Below are 16,011 nucleotides of genomic sequence, written 5' to 3' on the forward strand. Positions count from 1 at the left end.
CTAGAGTAGCTTTCCTAGATGCTCAGTTCAGCATCATCTTTATTTATTTTATACTGAGCAGCCTAAGGCCTGAGCTTTGCCTCGTAGGGATTACTTGCAGATAGCTCTTGATTTAAAACTCATTTAATATAAATAACCATCACTGTAACAGCATATACACTCACCAGCCACTTTTTAGGTGCACCTTGGTAGTACCGGGTTGGGCCCTGTTTTTTCCTTCAGAGCTGTATTAATTCTTCATGGCATAGACTGAACCAGGTGCTGGGAACATTCCTCAGAGATGCTATCACACTTGCACGATAGCATCACAGAACTGCACCAGATTCGTCGGCTGCACATCTGTGATGCGGATCTCTCGTTCCACCACATTCCAAAGGTGCTCTGTTGGACTGAGATCAGGCGACTGTGTCTTTGTGACTTTATGACAGGTTTTGTGACACATTATTGTGCTGGAAGCAACCATCAGAAGATGATCATGCTGTGGTATGATGGTCAGCACCCATCATTACACCACTACTAGCAGCCATAACTGTTGCAAGGCAGCATGGATCCATGCTTTCATGTTCTTTTAAACCAAATTTTCACCCTACCATCCAAGTTTCACAGCAGAATCGTTTTCCAGTCTTCTGTTGTCCCGTTTTGGTGAGCAAATGTGAACTGTAGCCTCAGTTTCTTGTTCTTAGTTTACAGGAGTGGCACCCAGTGTGGTCTTCTGCCGCTGTAGCCCTTCTGCTTCAAGGTTCAATGTGTTGTGCATTCAGAGGTGCTCTTCTGCACACCATGATTGCAATGAGTGGTTTGTTTGTTTGTTTGTTTGTTTGTTTGTTTGTTTGTTTGTTTGTTTGTTTGTTTGTTTGTTTGTTTGTTTGTTTGTTTGTTTGTTTGTTTAGTTACTGCTGCCTTCCTACCAGCTTGAAGCAGAGTGGTCATTCTCCTCTGACCTCTGAAATCAACAAGGCATTTTCACCCAGAGAACTGCTGCTCACTGGATATTTTTCAGACCTTTCCTCTATCAGCAGTTTCTGACCACCAACAACCATGCCACATTTAAAGTCACTTAAATCACCTTTCTTTTACATTCTGATGCTCAGTTGGAACTTCAGCAGGTCGCCTTGACCATGTCTACATGCCTAAATACACTGAGTTGTTGTCATGTGACTGGCTGATTAGCAGGCCAGGAGGTCAGCTACTGTACATATCCTACAGCTGTCTTTTATAAGCCTTTAAAAGTAACCGTTACAATTTTAAAGTCAATTCCACAGCAGTCTGGGATCTATGGTGAGGTGACTTTAAAACCACTAAGATGTTTTCTCTCCTGCTGGACTTGATTACGAGCCTCACTTGTACGTTTTGAACCAGCTGAGGTTTAGTGAGGTTTTGCTACATAATGCATAAGAACAGTGCACTGTAGCAATGTAACAAAGATTAAATGAATGCATGAGTTGCTATTTATAAATTCTGTTATAGCAAATAAATGAGTTTTGCAATTAATTTTTTTTGTCCTCATAGAAAAAAAATGATTGGACAGTAAAGTTAATATAAGATAAGATAAGATAAGATAAAACTTTAATAATCCCACGACGGGGAAATTTGTGCATTACAGCAGCTCAATACAGAGAAAAAATGAAAAGGATGAGTAAGAACAAATAACTAAACTAAAAACTAAAATTCAATAGAATAAAATAAAATAGCAAAAAAACTATACACATACAATACTAGCCCAAGCTGAGGTGTTTATCAAAGATAATGCTGGGGTTTCTGCAGCAATGTGTAATATTATGAGGGAGGACCAAGCTGGGAGATGGGAAATAAAAGAAATATGATCAGGAAATAGCCCTTGTTACCTTAGAAGTTAACACTTTCATATAATGGTCATGTAAGAAGGAGTGAGGTAATAATGCACCTATTAGTGAGCAAACGAGTAGAAACTAGAAAGTTGACCTGATAAGTAACTTTGTGTAACTCACGTCATTAGCCCTGAAGATATTTATGTTCAGTCAAAGATGAGTCATCCATGTTCAGCGAGCTCACTCAGGAGTTTTCCTCCAGAGAGCATCACTCCTGTTCATGTGGTACATTAGGAACACTAACTTATTGATGAGGCCGCAGTCACAGGATCATCAGGAGCTTCCTGTGCTCGGTAAACAGTCTGTTTCCATTTTTTTTTTTTTTTTCACAGAGCTGACACAATCCCCTTTGAAATGACCTCACATAAAACCGCCAGTGGAAACGGACCTTGTGAATCTGTTGCAGTACAGCCTGGAGGACAATAAACAAGGTGCCAAACTAAAAACAATAATGAGAACTAAAAGGCATTTATGATCCCATCCAGCTCTAAATGAAGAAAAAAAAAAAAGCACTTTGGTAGTAGACCAGCTAAAGCTCTCCATCCATCATCCCATTAGAGGGGGGAAGCACCCCCCAGATTTTCAAGAACAAATTAGATTGTTGTTTGATATGTAATGGATAATTACATTTAGCAGCGTTTTTTAATGGTATCAGTTACACGCCGAATGAGCAGGTGGAGAGCTGGACAAGCCACTGCTCCAGCCTTTTACCAACCAAAGTACATGAAGTACATTATACACAAGAAAGAGAAACAAATGCTTAAACACCGGCTTAATCTACTGCCATTAAAACTAATTTAAACCTTCACTGACATACTGTTTGTCTGCTTAGAGTGAGTGGACGCCATCTGCATATGCAGCACTGACATATGGTCACTTTATAAGGGTGAACTTATAGCTACAGGTCCTTTAAACCCAGCAGTTATTTCTGAGCTATGAAGTCAGGGATTGCTGCTTTTTAACCTCTCTTTAGCTGCCACTCACGCTGTCATAACTCTAAAAACCATCGGGTTATGTAAAGCTCCAGGAAGAGTGCTGCTGATGGCAACACTTAGCAGCACTTACAAAGACATTAGTAGCCCATAATGAACAAAGAAAGCCTGCTGGTAACATAAAATCTGTTTGAAGACTGCGCATTCTTTGGTCTTGCGTTCAAAACGTCCGAGCTCATTTGTTTCAATCCAAGCTTTCGTCCACGCTGAAACATGAACTCTAACAAGGCAACAGGTCATCTGATAATGACGCTCTCTCCCTCAAAGAAAGCTGAATTTCCAGGAGCCCATTTTGAAAACACTCCCATCAAGGTGGGAACAACAAATGAGAGCTGACCACTGCATTCATCCACCATTTTAGTAACTTCTGCCTTGTCAAAGACTGCGGTCACAGTAAATCACAGAAATAAAAACACACACACAGTAAACAGGTTTGGTCTTGTGCTTCACACACGGCCAAAAAGGATACCCAGTGAACTTGCTTTCCCACTGAGATTAGTACAAATGCTCAAAGACTTAAAGCTTATCATTTCTAAGCTCCAAGCACTCACTCACTCACTCACACACACACACACACACACACACACACACACACCCTTCCTAGAACAGCAATTCCCACAAGGCTCGTCATGTAACAATAGGATTGGATTGGCCCTAAAATAGTAGTCGTGCAAATAAAAGGGCAGCTTGACTTGTCCTTATTTGTGCTTCTGAGAGATGGCATTTTAATGATAATCAGTGATAACGATATAAATGTTATATATATATATATATATATATATATATATATATATATATATATATATATATATATATATATATATATATATATATATATATATATATATAAAACGATAATGTAATAGGTAGGTATTCTTTTTTAAGTCTGTCCCAGTTTCTCCTCAGGGGAAATGCCTTTAGGTGCTTCATATAAAGTCCTTCCAGAATTATTCTGGCATACTTACACATTTGCACCTGCGTTCTACATGTGAGGTCGCATTTTGCTGCTCTTAAGTGGCAACCGGCGTGACCCCCGCTGTGCATCTGAGCGTACGTCTACATATGCTGAGGAAATATTCTGATGAAAAGCCTCAGAATTATGATTACCTCCCTCTCATGTCTTTTGTGCCCTTGAGGAAGACAATCAATAACAATCACAAAATCAAATCTGTTGAAGTTCACACTGTGAGATTATATTGGCTCAGTCTACAAGAAAATACCTGCAGCAGTTCAGTGGAAGTCTGTCTTGCGCAATCAAACATGCACGATTGACGTGCTGTTCCAGTAATATAAACAAGCAGTTTTCACAGTTCATGATGACTTCTAGTTCCTGATAACATCACATGCTGAAACATGCTTTTTGTTTTTAGAACTCCTGCTTCAGCTTAATAGTTAAAGTCAGTGTAATATCCATGGTGGCTGTGGGTTTTCTTTTGTGCCCAGCATTAACCAAATCTTAAAAATCATTCTTTAAAATGTAGCAGTTTCAGAAATTCTCTAGTTTATTTTTTTGCAAATACTTAGAAATGATTGGTGCCCCTCATATCAGATGATTTAAAAAAAAAAAAAAAAGAAAAAATTAGCAGACTGAGAAGAGTGCACAGATTAAACCTCGCTTAATCCAAAAGCAACACAATCTAAATCCCTTTAAGATGATCTGGAGTAATGCATCAATCTTTTTCACTTTAATAACAAAAGAAGGTAGTTTTGTGAATCTAAAATTAAAATGAAGTCGACCAAAGCAATTTAAACCTACAGAAAATGATAATAAAGGTGAACAATGAGGCTTCTCTGTGTTCACAAATGCATCAGACGTGATATTTTCCTCAAAAATCTTTATTTTAAATTTAGAAAACAATGTTCATCAACATGAAACACTACAATATAAAAACTCTTTTCCCTCCCTTCTAAAACAATAAATAAATAAACTGGGCCTTTGTCCAGGTGATCAGAAAATTCAATGATCTGGTCATCTCATGTGGGGGAACACTGAGGCAAGTCCAGAGACGTATTCTCTCCAGCATATCCTGGGTCTAACCCGGGGCCTCCTCCTGGTAGGAAATGTTTGGAACACCTCTCTGGGCACCTCTCACCCAAGAGGTGCCCAGAGAGGCATGCCTAATCAGATGCCTGAAACACCTCATCTGGCTCCTTTCGATATGGAAGAGGAGCAGCCCTCCTGAACTTGGGAGAAAGCTCATTTCCGCGATTGTATCCGCGATTTTATATCCAGAGCTTGTGACCATAGGTAAGGGTAGGGACGTACGTCGACAAATAAACCGGCAGTTTTGCTCTTACAATCAGCTCTTTTGTTATCACAACAGACTGATCTGATCAATCAGTCTGTTTGTCTATCTTCCCCTTTAATTACTGATTAAAAATTAAATGTGTTTATATGATACATTTCATTTTTACCTATACCTGTGCTTCACTAGGCACATGAAGGGGTTTAACTACAAATAAAGACAGGTAACAATTAAGATAATTTAAGCTGTTTCCAAAAATACTGCGAGTTATCCCAGCGCCTTTTTCAAATAATTAAAAACTGAAGTTGTGAAAATAGCTTCTGTCAACAGCTTCCATCTGACCCCCTTCCGCCAAAACTGCTAGGATATACTGTGAGGATTTTCTAATTTCATGCTCTTGTTCCCATCTTAGGGAATTTAACTAAAACCTCTCAAGGAAGCAAACAACTTAGCAGAACCGACTTACCACTCATTTAACCCCAGTTGCTCAGTGAATAAAACTAAGACGAAAGTGAAATTCAAAACAGGGCAAAACCCACGTTAGAGTGGAAAAAAAGCGGCTGGTGTGCACGTAAAGTGCTAAAACCACCAGGCAAACTTTCCCTGATCCCCAGGAGTAAATCAAAAAGACACAGCGGATTAATATGCTGGTGCAAAGCTCCCATTGACCTAGAAGTATGTGCATTCATCACAATAAAATTGGGAAGCAAATTCATCTGTATATTTTGCGTGTGTGTGTGTGACTGATTAAGCCCCAATCATATCAGTGCACCTAATCACCCTTTACACAGGCCCCTCATAGTGCAGATTCTCATAGCGAAGTCTGTGCATCCCCGCAATAGGATGCACAACATATACATTAAGGATAAAAACAGAGCTTTGAGCATGGGCAGGTGAGTGGGATGTTGACAGGTGTGAGGAGTGTATGAAAGAAAAAGGAAAAACTGGAAGACGACGCAGGTGCGTGGGATATGAAAACTTTAACCAAGAAAAAGGAAAGGAATGACTGAAGAGAGGCAAGATGGAGAACTGCCAGTGCCTTCAAGAAGCCACCACCCAGTGGGTGACATTAAGCCCTAATCAGCTTCTGACACACAAACATGCACATACATACACACACACACACACACACACACACACACAGTGTGCTTTCACATCAGGAGCGGCTACATATTCATCCGAAAATGGTTTTGCCAGGTGGAGTGGGCTGGCAGAAGTTTTTTTTTTTTTTTTCCTGTCACCAAATAAATGCACATATACCTCTTATCTTCCTTAAACAGATGTGCATGTTCCAGTTTCTTCACGACAAACTCATACACCCTGGCAAAGTGACATGTTTCACAGCGAGTACTTGTGAGAGAGTCAGAGGGAGAGAAACAGCGAGCATGACTGTGTGTGATTGTTTCAGCTCTTATTTCACAACAGAACTCTCACCAAAGCCTTTTTTTTTTTTTTACACAGACCACTTTACAAAGCCCCGTCACACATACATACACTTTCATCAAAAACCTTGTATTCCATTTTCCTCGATTCCAGCTCCCTTCACATCTTGATTGCACCTTCACTGCTTGGACCGTCTGTTCTCTCTCATATATAAACAGGCACAAAGTACAAGAAAGCACTTGAATCAAGCAGGGCAGCAATCAGGAGCACATTTCATGTCTTTTATTCTGGCCCCGCGCTTTGCCTCTCATTGATCTTTTTTTCTGTATTCATCTACAAATGATGAACAGAAATAAACACGGAAGCAAACGGAAACTTCACATTTTTAAAAAGTTTGGGGGATTTTTTTTCTTTTTTTTTTTCTTTAACATATTTATGTGTCTGCCAACAATTAATTGCCTAGATGAAACACTGAAATGGGGCTGTTTTTATTAAACAGGGGGCAACATTAAACACTGTTTAATGATTTTAATAAGTTTTCAGTAAGTTTTCATAATAAATATGAAAAAACTGATATCTCAGGAGCTGAACTAATTGTTTAGCTGGAATGGGAAAAAATAAACTGTTCAATTAGGTAGGTTAATAATTACTTCAGTTTTATTTAAGATACAAGCTGCACATATCTACAACATTCACCGCATATCTCAGTGATATTCAGCATTAATAATTTATCAGAGTTTCACAGTAAGTTCAGTTCATTCCCAGTGTGTCGGTAACATTATTGGTACAATGTTTCATCTGTATTTATTTACAGGTAGTTAGCTTAGTATTAACTAGCTAGAGTTAGCTAATAGCTTTAAATACTGCTAGCTCGTTAGCATGCTAACTAGCTAGCATGCTAACCAGGTAACTGTCAAGTCAAAGTTAGCTATTTTGCTGGTAAGCACCGCAGGCTGGATATATAGTTTTGCATTTCTTTTTCTTTACACTTATATTAACGTGCTTACTTAGGTAACATAACAGTTCTTCCGGCAGAAGCTATTGGAGGAGGTAAGGTAATGTTCGCTAAAGCCAGTACAGTATAAGCTGAGTTAGCTAATCCCGGCTAAAATACGAATCTGATCTAAGAATAATTTCATCTACTTGTTGCATCCAGTTTTTAAATACTGTAATGCTTCTTGCCACTTACTGTTTGTTGCAACAGGATTTATTTAAAGAAATGACCACAGACAGCATTTAAACATTTTTTTTCCACAGTCATGGTTTGCATGGCTCATTGCATTTGGCATGAAAAGTGTTTCACTGTAATGCAAAATTCACACCTTTCAGTAACGTCTGAAATATTTTCATGTCAGCGAAACACCAAGCCACTACCGGTGTGCCAAAGAGAAGATTTAGTTTTCAGCTACTGGGCTGAATCTGATTACATTTATTTATCTCTGAACAGGGGGTAGTCTGAGAGGTGATGCAAGATGGAGGTTTGAAGGTGAAAGATGCTTGATCTGGGTGGTGGGAAGCACAGAATTTGGCTTAGAAGAGGAGAACTGAGTCAGATATAGATGAAAAGGGCGCATGATCAAACAATGCCCATATTTACACAGTGTGCCCCTTTATATTGAAGACCACAATAGAGCAGGGTCTCAGGACACAGGATTAAAGACCTAGGATGATCAAGAGTGCTCAGAGCTCAGCCTTTGAGGGATTATTTCTGTCAGTGGCTTTTGCCCTGATAAGTGCAGTCCAAGCTTTCTAGTAATGTCAATAAATCTGTTGTATTTGTTTCTGTCTTAGCCCAGAGGCAGGCCCACTGCCTCGTTTGTGCTATTTCAGATCTTATAGAGTGTTCCACTTAGACTTGATGAAGTCAAGGTCTCAACACAATAACTATTTTCACTGATAATTTTATTTTCTAAAATGTCTGTCAAATAATAAAACATGCCAATTTCTCAGACCCCAGTGTGTCATGCTTATTTTGGCTAACTGTCAGTCCCATGCCAAAAGATATTCAGTTTACAGTGATTATAAAATTATTATTATTATTACTATAAAATGAGCAAATCTTCATATTTGACAAGCAGCAAAGACATTTAACTTTTAATCAGATGTGTGCTTAATATGGAATTCATATTTCAGCCCCTTGTGTGTAAATTAGTATACTGACCTGAACTGATTCTCGAGGTAACATAAGAGACACATCAAAATGCCACAACAAACCAACTGAACAGTTATGTGTCAGTAAAGGGAGACATTGATGTTGCTGATACATATTCCATATTCCATAATGACGGGTTTTCCGAAGGAGTGACTGACTATAGAAAGCATAGGGGGTTCCCCTCTTTAACCCTTTGGCCTCATCCTGTTGATGCATGACTGACTGCTTCCTGTTGACAGACACACAGATGGCCATTCTTACATCTGGTGATGCTTGTGAAGCTGGAAAAAAAAAGGGGGGGGGATACATATGGATCAGGTGGAGGAATGCAGAACTAAATGTAGATTTATGGTGTGACTATGAACTAGTGCAGAGACAGATATTAAAACTGCATGTTGGTTTACGAAAAACACAAACATTTGGTTAGGAACTTTCACTCGCTGACCTGGCAGTTCATGTCCCACGGCATGTGTGTGTCTGCACAGAGCGGTGGTTTTCATACTGTAGTTGAGAGGTTTGCTGGACAAGGATTTGGGGCAAAATCCTGTCAATTTGCAGTTTCTGCATCATTGTAAACACACACACACACACACACACAAAAGAATAATAATATTTTTAAAATCTGTTTTAGTGTGTTTCATTTACCAAAGCCTGAAATTGTGCTTATGTGCATAGTCACCCCCACAAAGGCCCATTTCTCAAATATCAATTATTTCTTGCATGGTAACAGCATTCTGTTTAAGTGAGCATGTGACAGCAGCGCTGCCAGTGTTATCCTTTCAGGTTATATTCTTCTCATGTCTTCAGTGTTCAATTACTTCTTTTTCTGCCAGCCTCCTCAGAAGTAAGGGAAAGCCCTGAGTTATGTAAGAATCGACTGATTTATAGCCTAGTTTCTCTCTGCATATTTTCATGTGCATAATAACTCACTTGTTCTGTTTATTTTATTCTGTTCTAGTTTCACCACTGACTACTGATTAGGACTGCAGATACTGTACTTATGTAATGTGTCTTGTTAACTGCTAGGACTGATTATTATAACAGGGGAATGGTTTGTCATTATGTTTCTGTTTTTTTTGTCTTCATGTGTTCTTCATGCATTATCTTTGTGGATTTCAGGTGACCATGGACAACAGAAAGAGGGCAGCGGCTTCTTCCAGCTCTGCCAGTTTGGTTTTCTGGTCCTCGTCCTTCCCACGGCAGCCAGCCAGGGTCCTGATCGTGGAGGCACTGCCACCCTGGTGGTCAGAGACTTGTACGGTCCTTTGTGATGCTCTGGACAACTTCTTGTCTCTGGCCTCTAGTCTGGATGGGCCCTGTAGGATACCGCTACTCAGCCTGTATGCCATCAGCAGGCAGCGGGAGTGTCTACTGCCATTTGTGGTAAGATAGACAAAAGTGTATTATTCCTGAAAGCAGTGCAAAACACATCATTTCTCTCCTATTATTGCTTTCTTTCGTGCATAAAGATCAGCTATTTTCCTTGCATTCTGTCACCCGCATTACATCTCGTTTTTATCCATTTTTCTTTCCCTGTCACCTTCTTTGTTTCAGCAAGTTCGTGGCAACTTTGCAAGGCTGCATTCCTGTGTTGAGGAGCTGAGGTCTATTCCAAGTGAAGGCTGCATCAGAGGAGCAGCCAGAGGAGCTGATCTGCTGCGACAGGCAGTGCTGGACAGTCTGCAGCAGTTTAAACAGTACATCAGACATACCAGCGCTGGCAACAACATCTCTGTGGAGGTGAGAAGAGGCAGACCTTCATTTCACGACAACAAGGCAATTTCTGTTTAAAATTCATACGAGTTACTGGTATTGGTTAGAGAGCTGCTGTCAGAGTACAGCAATGCATCCTCTTACCCTAGACTTCAGAATCAGCCCAACAGGACAAAGCAGAGACCAGTTGATCTGTTCATTTTCCTGATCAACTTTTAAAGAAACACACATATGAAAGCTCTATCTCTGTAAGTGAAAAAAAGACGCTGACAATGACCACACACAGCTGTCTGCAACTGCCTTTTAGTCAATAGCTTAAATTGTGTGAGAGAATATGTTGAAAGGTGTAATTGCTCTTGGGTTTTCATTTACAGTTGGCAAACAGCATATGGGCAGGAGTCACACACAGCCTGATTAACTCTGCTGAAGTTAAACTGGTGGTTACTGTAATAACCACCACTCACTCAGGTTGCCAATTTAGCTAGGCCCTCTTTCTACAGGCTTTTCCAGGGATAATGATGCCATTTTCTAAGAAACTGGTTATTAGGTAGTGAGTTTGTACTTGTTGATTGCTTATATTGGAACATAACCTGCTCAGGAGCCTGTTTGACCTGCAGTAAGAAGTGAAGCACCTTTGTTACAGTGAATATACAGCGTTAAACCTCATGTTGCTTCTCTACAGATCCTGCTCTGTGGTACACGCCTCTGAACTGTGTTGTAAAACAGCGCATTTAAGAACAACAGACTTAGAGATGCTGGGGATTGAACCCAGGACCTCATACATTCAAAGAATGCACACTACCACTGCCCTACATCCCCTGAGATAGCCTGTGGATGTGTTGATGGCAAAAGTTTTTCTATATTTATATATTTGTCTAAGCTTTACAAGTAGGAGAAAACATTCAGAAATTTCCATCAAAACTAAAACATCATCAGCTGCAGGTAAATTGCTAAATTACTTCTTTCTCATTTCCATCCCTCAAACTGTCCGTGTAGATCTGTGGATCTGGCGAAGAGAATAATTGGCACAGTTTCCCTCATGTTTTCGCATTTACATATTTTTCTTTCTCCTGTCGGCAAACTGGGTGAGCATTAAATTTCATGTTGACTGTTAACGAGGCAAAATTCGTGGTGATGGCTGTACTGTGTTGATGTTGAATAGGAATGATCACAAAAATGCTTCTTTAAAAGGAATACTAGCTCAGTGGAAACAGGATAAGCACAAGCAAAGTTGACCAGGTTAGTAAATACACAGTCTGTACTGTATGGTGTATTACCATAATGTGACAAAGCGTCTTTGACGGTACTAGCATAGTACCAACAACGATAACCAGCACCCAAAGCTGTGTAAACACAGATTTGGTGTTTCCAGGACAAAAACATTGAACTGTATGAAGATGGAATCAGATTACATTTAGCATACAATCACTATTTTTTTTTTTGCATTCTCTTCGTTTCATGATTATGGATCATCTTTTCAGCTGCAGACCAGCTCACACTGAACAGATCCCCTTTGATATTCAAGATAGAGAAAATGTTCCACTTATACCTATTAAATGAGCTGTCCACAGGTCCAATTCACTCTATTTAGCAGCTGCAAAAAGAACCACACTGAACTAGGCAATCTCATTACCATGTCTGTGTTAACAGTCCATTTGATGGCTCTTCACATTTTACATGAAACAGTGCACTTAAAACAAGCCTATGCATGTATCAAATGGAGCAAAAGAGCTTCTATTTAGCTGCTAGTGAACCATCTGTCTAGAAAGAGGACATTGCAAAAAGCTTTAGCAGTTTTAGTGTTTCCCTGTTTGAATATATGATCAGGTATCACTACTAAATAAAAGCCAGTTTCATTGTTGTTCATGTGGAAAGGGCTTCAAAGTGAATCCTGTTGTAATTTCTTTCAGCTCATTATTGAACAGTTTAGTGTTTCATTTGAAGTTTCACTAAATGGACTAATTCTTTTCTACTCTAATCAAGCACTCATACAACATGTTTGCATTCACCCAAGCACTTTCATATGTTACTAAGGTAAGTGCTTATTATCTAACATTCACACTCCAACGCTTGCATCAGAGAGCAACTTGGGGTTCAGCATCTTGCCCAAGGATACTTCGGCATGCAACTCGGAGCAGCCAGGAACCGAACCACCAACCTTCCGATTAGCAGGCGACATGCTCTACCAACCGAGTCACGGCCACCCGTGCTCATATCTCCTACTTTGAAACAGCAGAACTCATGGAACCAATCATTTCTATTAATGTGTCATTTTCTTTTGCTAATAGGATGCAAAAAATTGCAGGCTCAAAACTCAGCAAGTAATAGTTTCTGACATGTATTCTTACTCACTTTCACAAATTTAACAACAAACTTCAGCTCACTGAAAGCATCTAATTTAGTGAATGTACATGTTGGAGGGCAGGTAGCCAGCTAAGAAGTGCAGTAGTCGCTGCCTTTCTCATTAAATTTGTCCTGTGGGCAGTGAGCTGTAGGTTGTTGATGAGGATTTTTAAACTCCAGCCAGCCTTTTATGAGGCCCTGGACAGATGATTACATTAAGACTCACTGCTTCCGACAGCATATGAATAACACTATTAGGAGACAGAGAAGGAATAAGCGGAAACACGGCCCTTTGCGTGTGTGTATCTCTCTGTGTGTGTTGCTAGTCCACTAATACAATTCATGTTTTCATTCAGATACATGACACTTCATGCATGTGTTCTCCTGCAGGTTCCACTTTTCTCTAAACAGCCAGAAGCAGAGTGCAGCATTCATCAATAACCATAATGTAATCATCGTTTCCTGCTACTGTTAATGTGATTCGGTAAAATGCTAAATGTCAGCCTAGCGTTGTTTTATCTTTTTTTGCCCCCCCATTAGGCATGTAAATGACACAGAAAACTAATTTCATATCTTCCCGTGATCACATTTTGCTGCTTTTTTTTAAGTTGCTGTCTTTAGTGCAAATGTTCTGCAGAAATCTTCATTATTATGAAGATAATGGATGAGTACAAAACATTTTAGTTTTGTTCATTTACAGATAATGATAGCTCTGTTATGGGAAAAAAAAAATTAAAGGGACAGTGCACTCCCAAATGAAATAGACATTTTTTTCCCCCCTCTGTAGTGCTGTAACTGTGGCGCTATTTATTTATCTAGATTATTTTTGGTGTGTTTCCCAGTTTTAGAGATATCTGCTGTAGAATACCACCTTTTCTTGACTATAATGCAACCAGAAGGCATCTGGCTTGTGGTGCTCAGCTCATTTTGAAAACCCCCGGCAGCAGCGTCTCTTTCCAGAAATCCTGATGCAGTTACTCACAAAGATCCTCAAACCTTGTTAAGAGCTGTTCCATATAGATCTCACTATTACCGGTCATTCAGAGGGGATGCTATTAATCTTTACATCCATTCATTCTCTTCTGCTTATCATGTTCAGGGTTGCAGGGGGGGCTGGAGCCTACTGTATCGCAGCTGTCATAAGACAAGAGGCAGGGTACTCCCTGTACAGATCACCAGCCTGTTGCAGGGCTAACACAGAGATACAGACCATTCACACTCATGGGCAATTTCGAATCACCAATTAACCTCCCGCCAATTGGGAGAAAATCGGAATCCAGACCACCGTGCTGCCCCTGTTGACAGCCTCCTCAAATGAAAAGCCTCTGAGGAGAGTTTTTGAAGACTTCTTGAAGGACATTCAGAGCTCTTCTTTGGATTCTGACTCTGTCAAGAGAATCTGTAAAGAGAACTAAAGACTGAGGAAAAACATGCAGCATTACAGTGTGTTGAAGTTTAGATGTAAGTCATGGCACTGCATCCACTAATTTCCTTTTAGGGTGACATTATTTTACAGGGACTGTAGTGTGTATGACATCATGCATTCAATTTAGTAACTTAATTTAGTGCTTGTCACATCTCCAAACTCCCAACAGACACAGCACTGTCAGACATAAAGAATGCTTTGTTGTGGCGATGTCGTGTCCTGTCCCTCTGAGGATATAATCCTTCATAAAGCCAGCTGCAACAGTTCAAAAGTAGAAAGGTTTTGGGAAAGAGTTGTGGCAAAAAAAAAAAAAAAAAAACACACACATCAGTGTGGCTTACTGATATTACAATCAAAAGTGATCGTGTTTGTTTAGTGTGGCTGTGGAAGAGCAGCAGTTGGTTTACATCAACATAGGACATCACAGATTAATCACAGGACACTTGAGTTCAAGTAGTTTGAATGGCCAAAATAGTGTGCAGTGTGGGATAAAAAAGCATTAAGAGGATGCTTCTTAGCTCTTTAATCACACTGTCAAACTGAGGTCAGTTGGCACTAATGAAATGTACATGTCCGTGCTTCCAAGAGCTCTCTTATTTGTCTTTATTGCCACTTAATATTTGTGCCTGCATCCCTAGGTCACTGTAGTGACCAGCCAGCCGGGCCGTGGCGTTGTTCGTCAATTGGAGGTGGGGCTCAAAGATGGCGACCTGGTTTCACTGAAGCGACTCCTCGTAGTGCAGATCTACTGTGCAGGCGACTGGGTCCAAGACGCTCCATCACCTGAAGCCACACCCACTGAGGCTGAAGGTAGGAAATACAAATACACACACATATGACACGAGATTAGAAAACATACGCGGTCACACAAATTGAGACGGTGGGGTCACTATAGAATAGACCCACATACTGTTACTGCAGGCTAACCAGAAATGCATGTAACTCGGTTTAAAACAACAAGCAAAGGCCATTAACAAACACTCAGTCCTCATGAAAGTCTGCTATCTATTTCCTAAGCAGACTTTACTCCCACACACTTTCCACATATTTTCCCTCGTGCTCTCTTAATCATGTTGTTGAGCTGTGTAGCACTGACCCATTTATAACACTGTATTTTTACTATTTTTTTTTTTTGACCGTTTTCAACATATCTGCACTCAACACATATGTCACGGTTTGTATAGCTTGACTACAATCCAAATATTTACCAATCCTCTCTCAGAGAGCCTGATTTCATAATCACATGTCGCGTTTTTTAATTACACGAAGGTTCAAGTGATGTGGTTTGGTTTGAATAAGTAGAGGCTGCAATGAGGGCCGGATAGGAATGAAGGGGTGGAAAGGGAGAGGAATGGAAAGTGAGAACGAACACATCCAAGGGGGGAGAACAAATAATGAGGACCGGTTTAAAAGAGAGGAGTGAGGCGTTTCATGTGAAACCATTTGCGCATCATCTGTTTATTGCACGATAATAAATAGTTATTTGTATCTGTGGAGGAAATGACTTAGCAGACTGTAACAGTATTTTGTTTTTCCTCAGAAGTGTGTGCGATGCTGGAAACATTACACTAATGATGTTATGAGTTTCAAAGGAGACATACTGTATTATGCAAAATCCACTCTTATTGTTCTTGAACATAATTAAGTGTCCCCACTGTGTCTAGAGACCCAGAAGTCATGAGAAAGTTTCTTTCCTGTCTCCGTAGATCAGAATGTATGTCTTTGAATGAGCATTCAGATTTGAAGCTACTTTTAACATTTAAAGGGTATAAACACAGTCCTCGGCTAGCAAAGAGGCCTTTTAAATCACAAACAAGCAGACGTAGTCATTTTCTTGTTATTTTCTTGCTATAGCAGCTTCTGCCAACTCTCTGATTTTGGGTTGTTGAACATACTGTACAGCCTGCGG

At 40.0% G+C, this 16,011-nt stretch overlaps 1 protein-coding gene across 5 annotated transcripts in view; it reads left to right on the plus strand.

The window, feature by feature from the left end:
• The first annotated feature begins 6,984 nt into the window (after positions 1 to 6,984).
• m1ap (meiosis 1 associated protein) overlaps positions 6,985 to 16,011 on the plus strand; it is a 62,346-nt gene continuing 53,319 nt past the window's right edge. The window contains exons 1-5 of one of the 5 annotated variants that reach the window (XM_030722725.1): positions 7,292 to 7,407; positions 7,504 to 7,518; positions 9,740 to 10,003; positions 10,175 to 10,360; positions 14,741 to 14,912. In XM_030722725.1, the coding sequence (XP_030578585.1) occupies positions 9,746 to 10,003; positions 10,175 to 10,360; positions 14,741 to 14,912 (616 nt within the window). In that variant the 5' untranslated portion in view covers positions 7,292 to 7,407; positions 7,504 to 7,518; positions 9,740 to 9,745. Of the gene's footprint in view, positions 7,213 to 7,291; positions 7,524 to 9,739; positions 10,004 to 10,174; positions 10,361 to 14,740; positions 14,913 to 16,011 lie in introns of those variants that run through there. The other 4 variants (XM_030722726.1, XM_030722722.1, XM_030722724.1 and 1 more) reach the window with 4 other exon arrangements.

The sequence above is a fragment of the Archocentrus centrarchus genome (assembly GCF_007364275.1).
Source record: "Archocentrus centrarchus isolate MPI-CPG fArcCen1 chromosome 18 unlocalized genomic scaffold, fArcCen1 scaffold_23_ctg1, whole genome shotgun sequence".
NCBI classification, from domain to species: domain Eukaryota; kingdom Metazoa; phylum Chordata; class Actinopteri; order Cichliformes; family Cichlidae; genus Archocentrus; species Archocentrus centrarchus.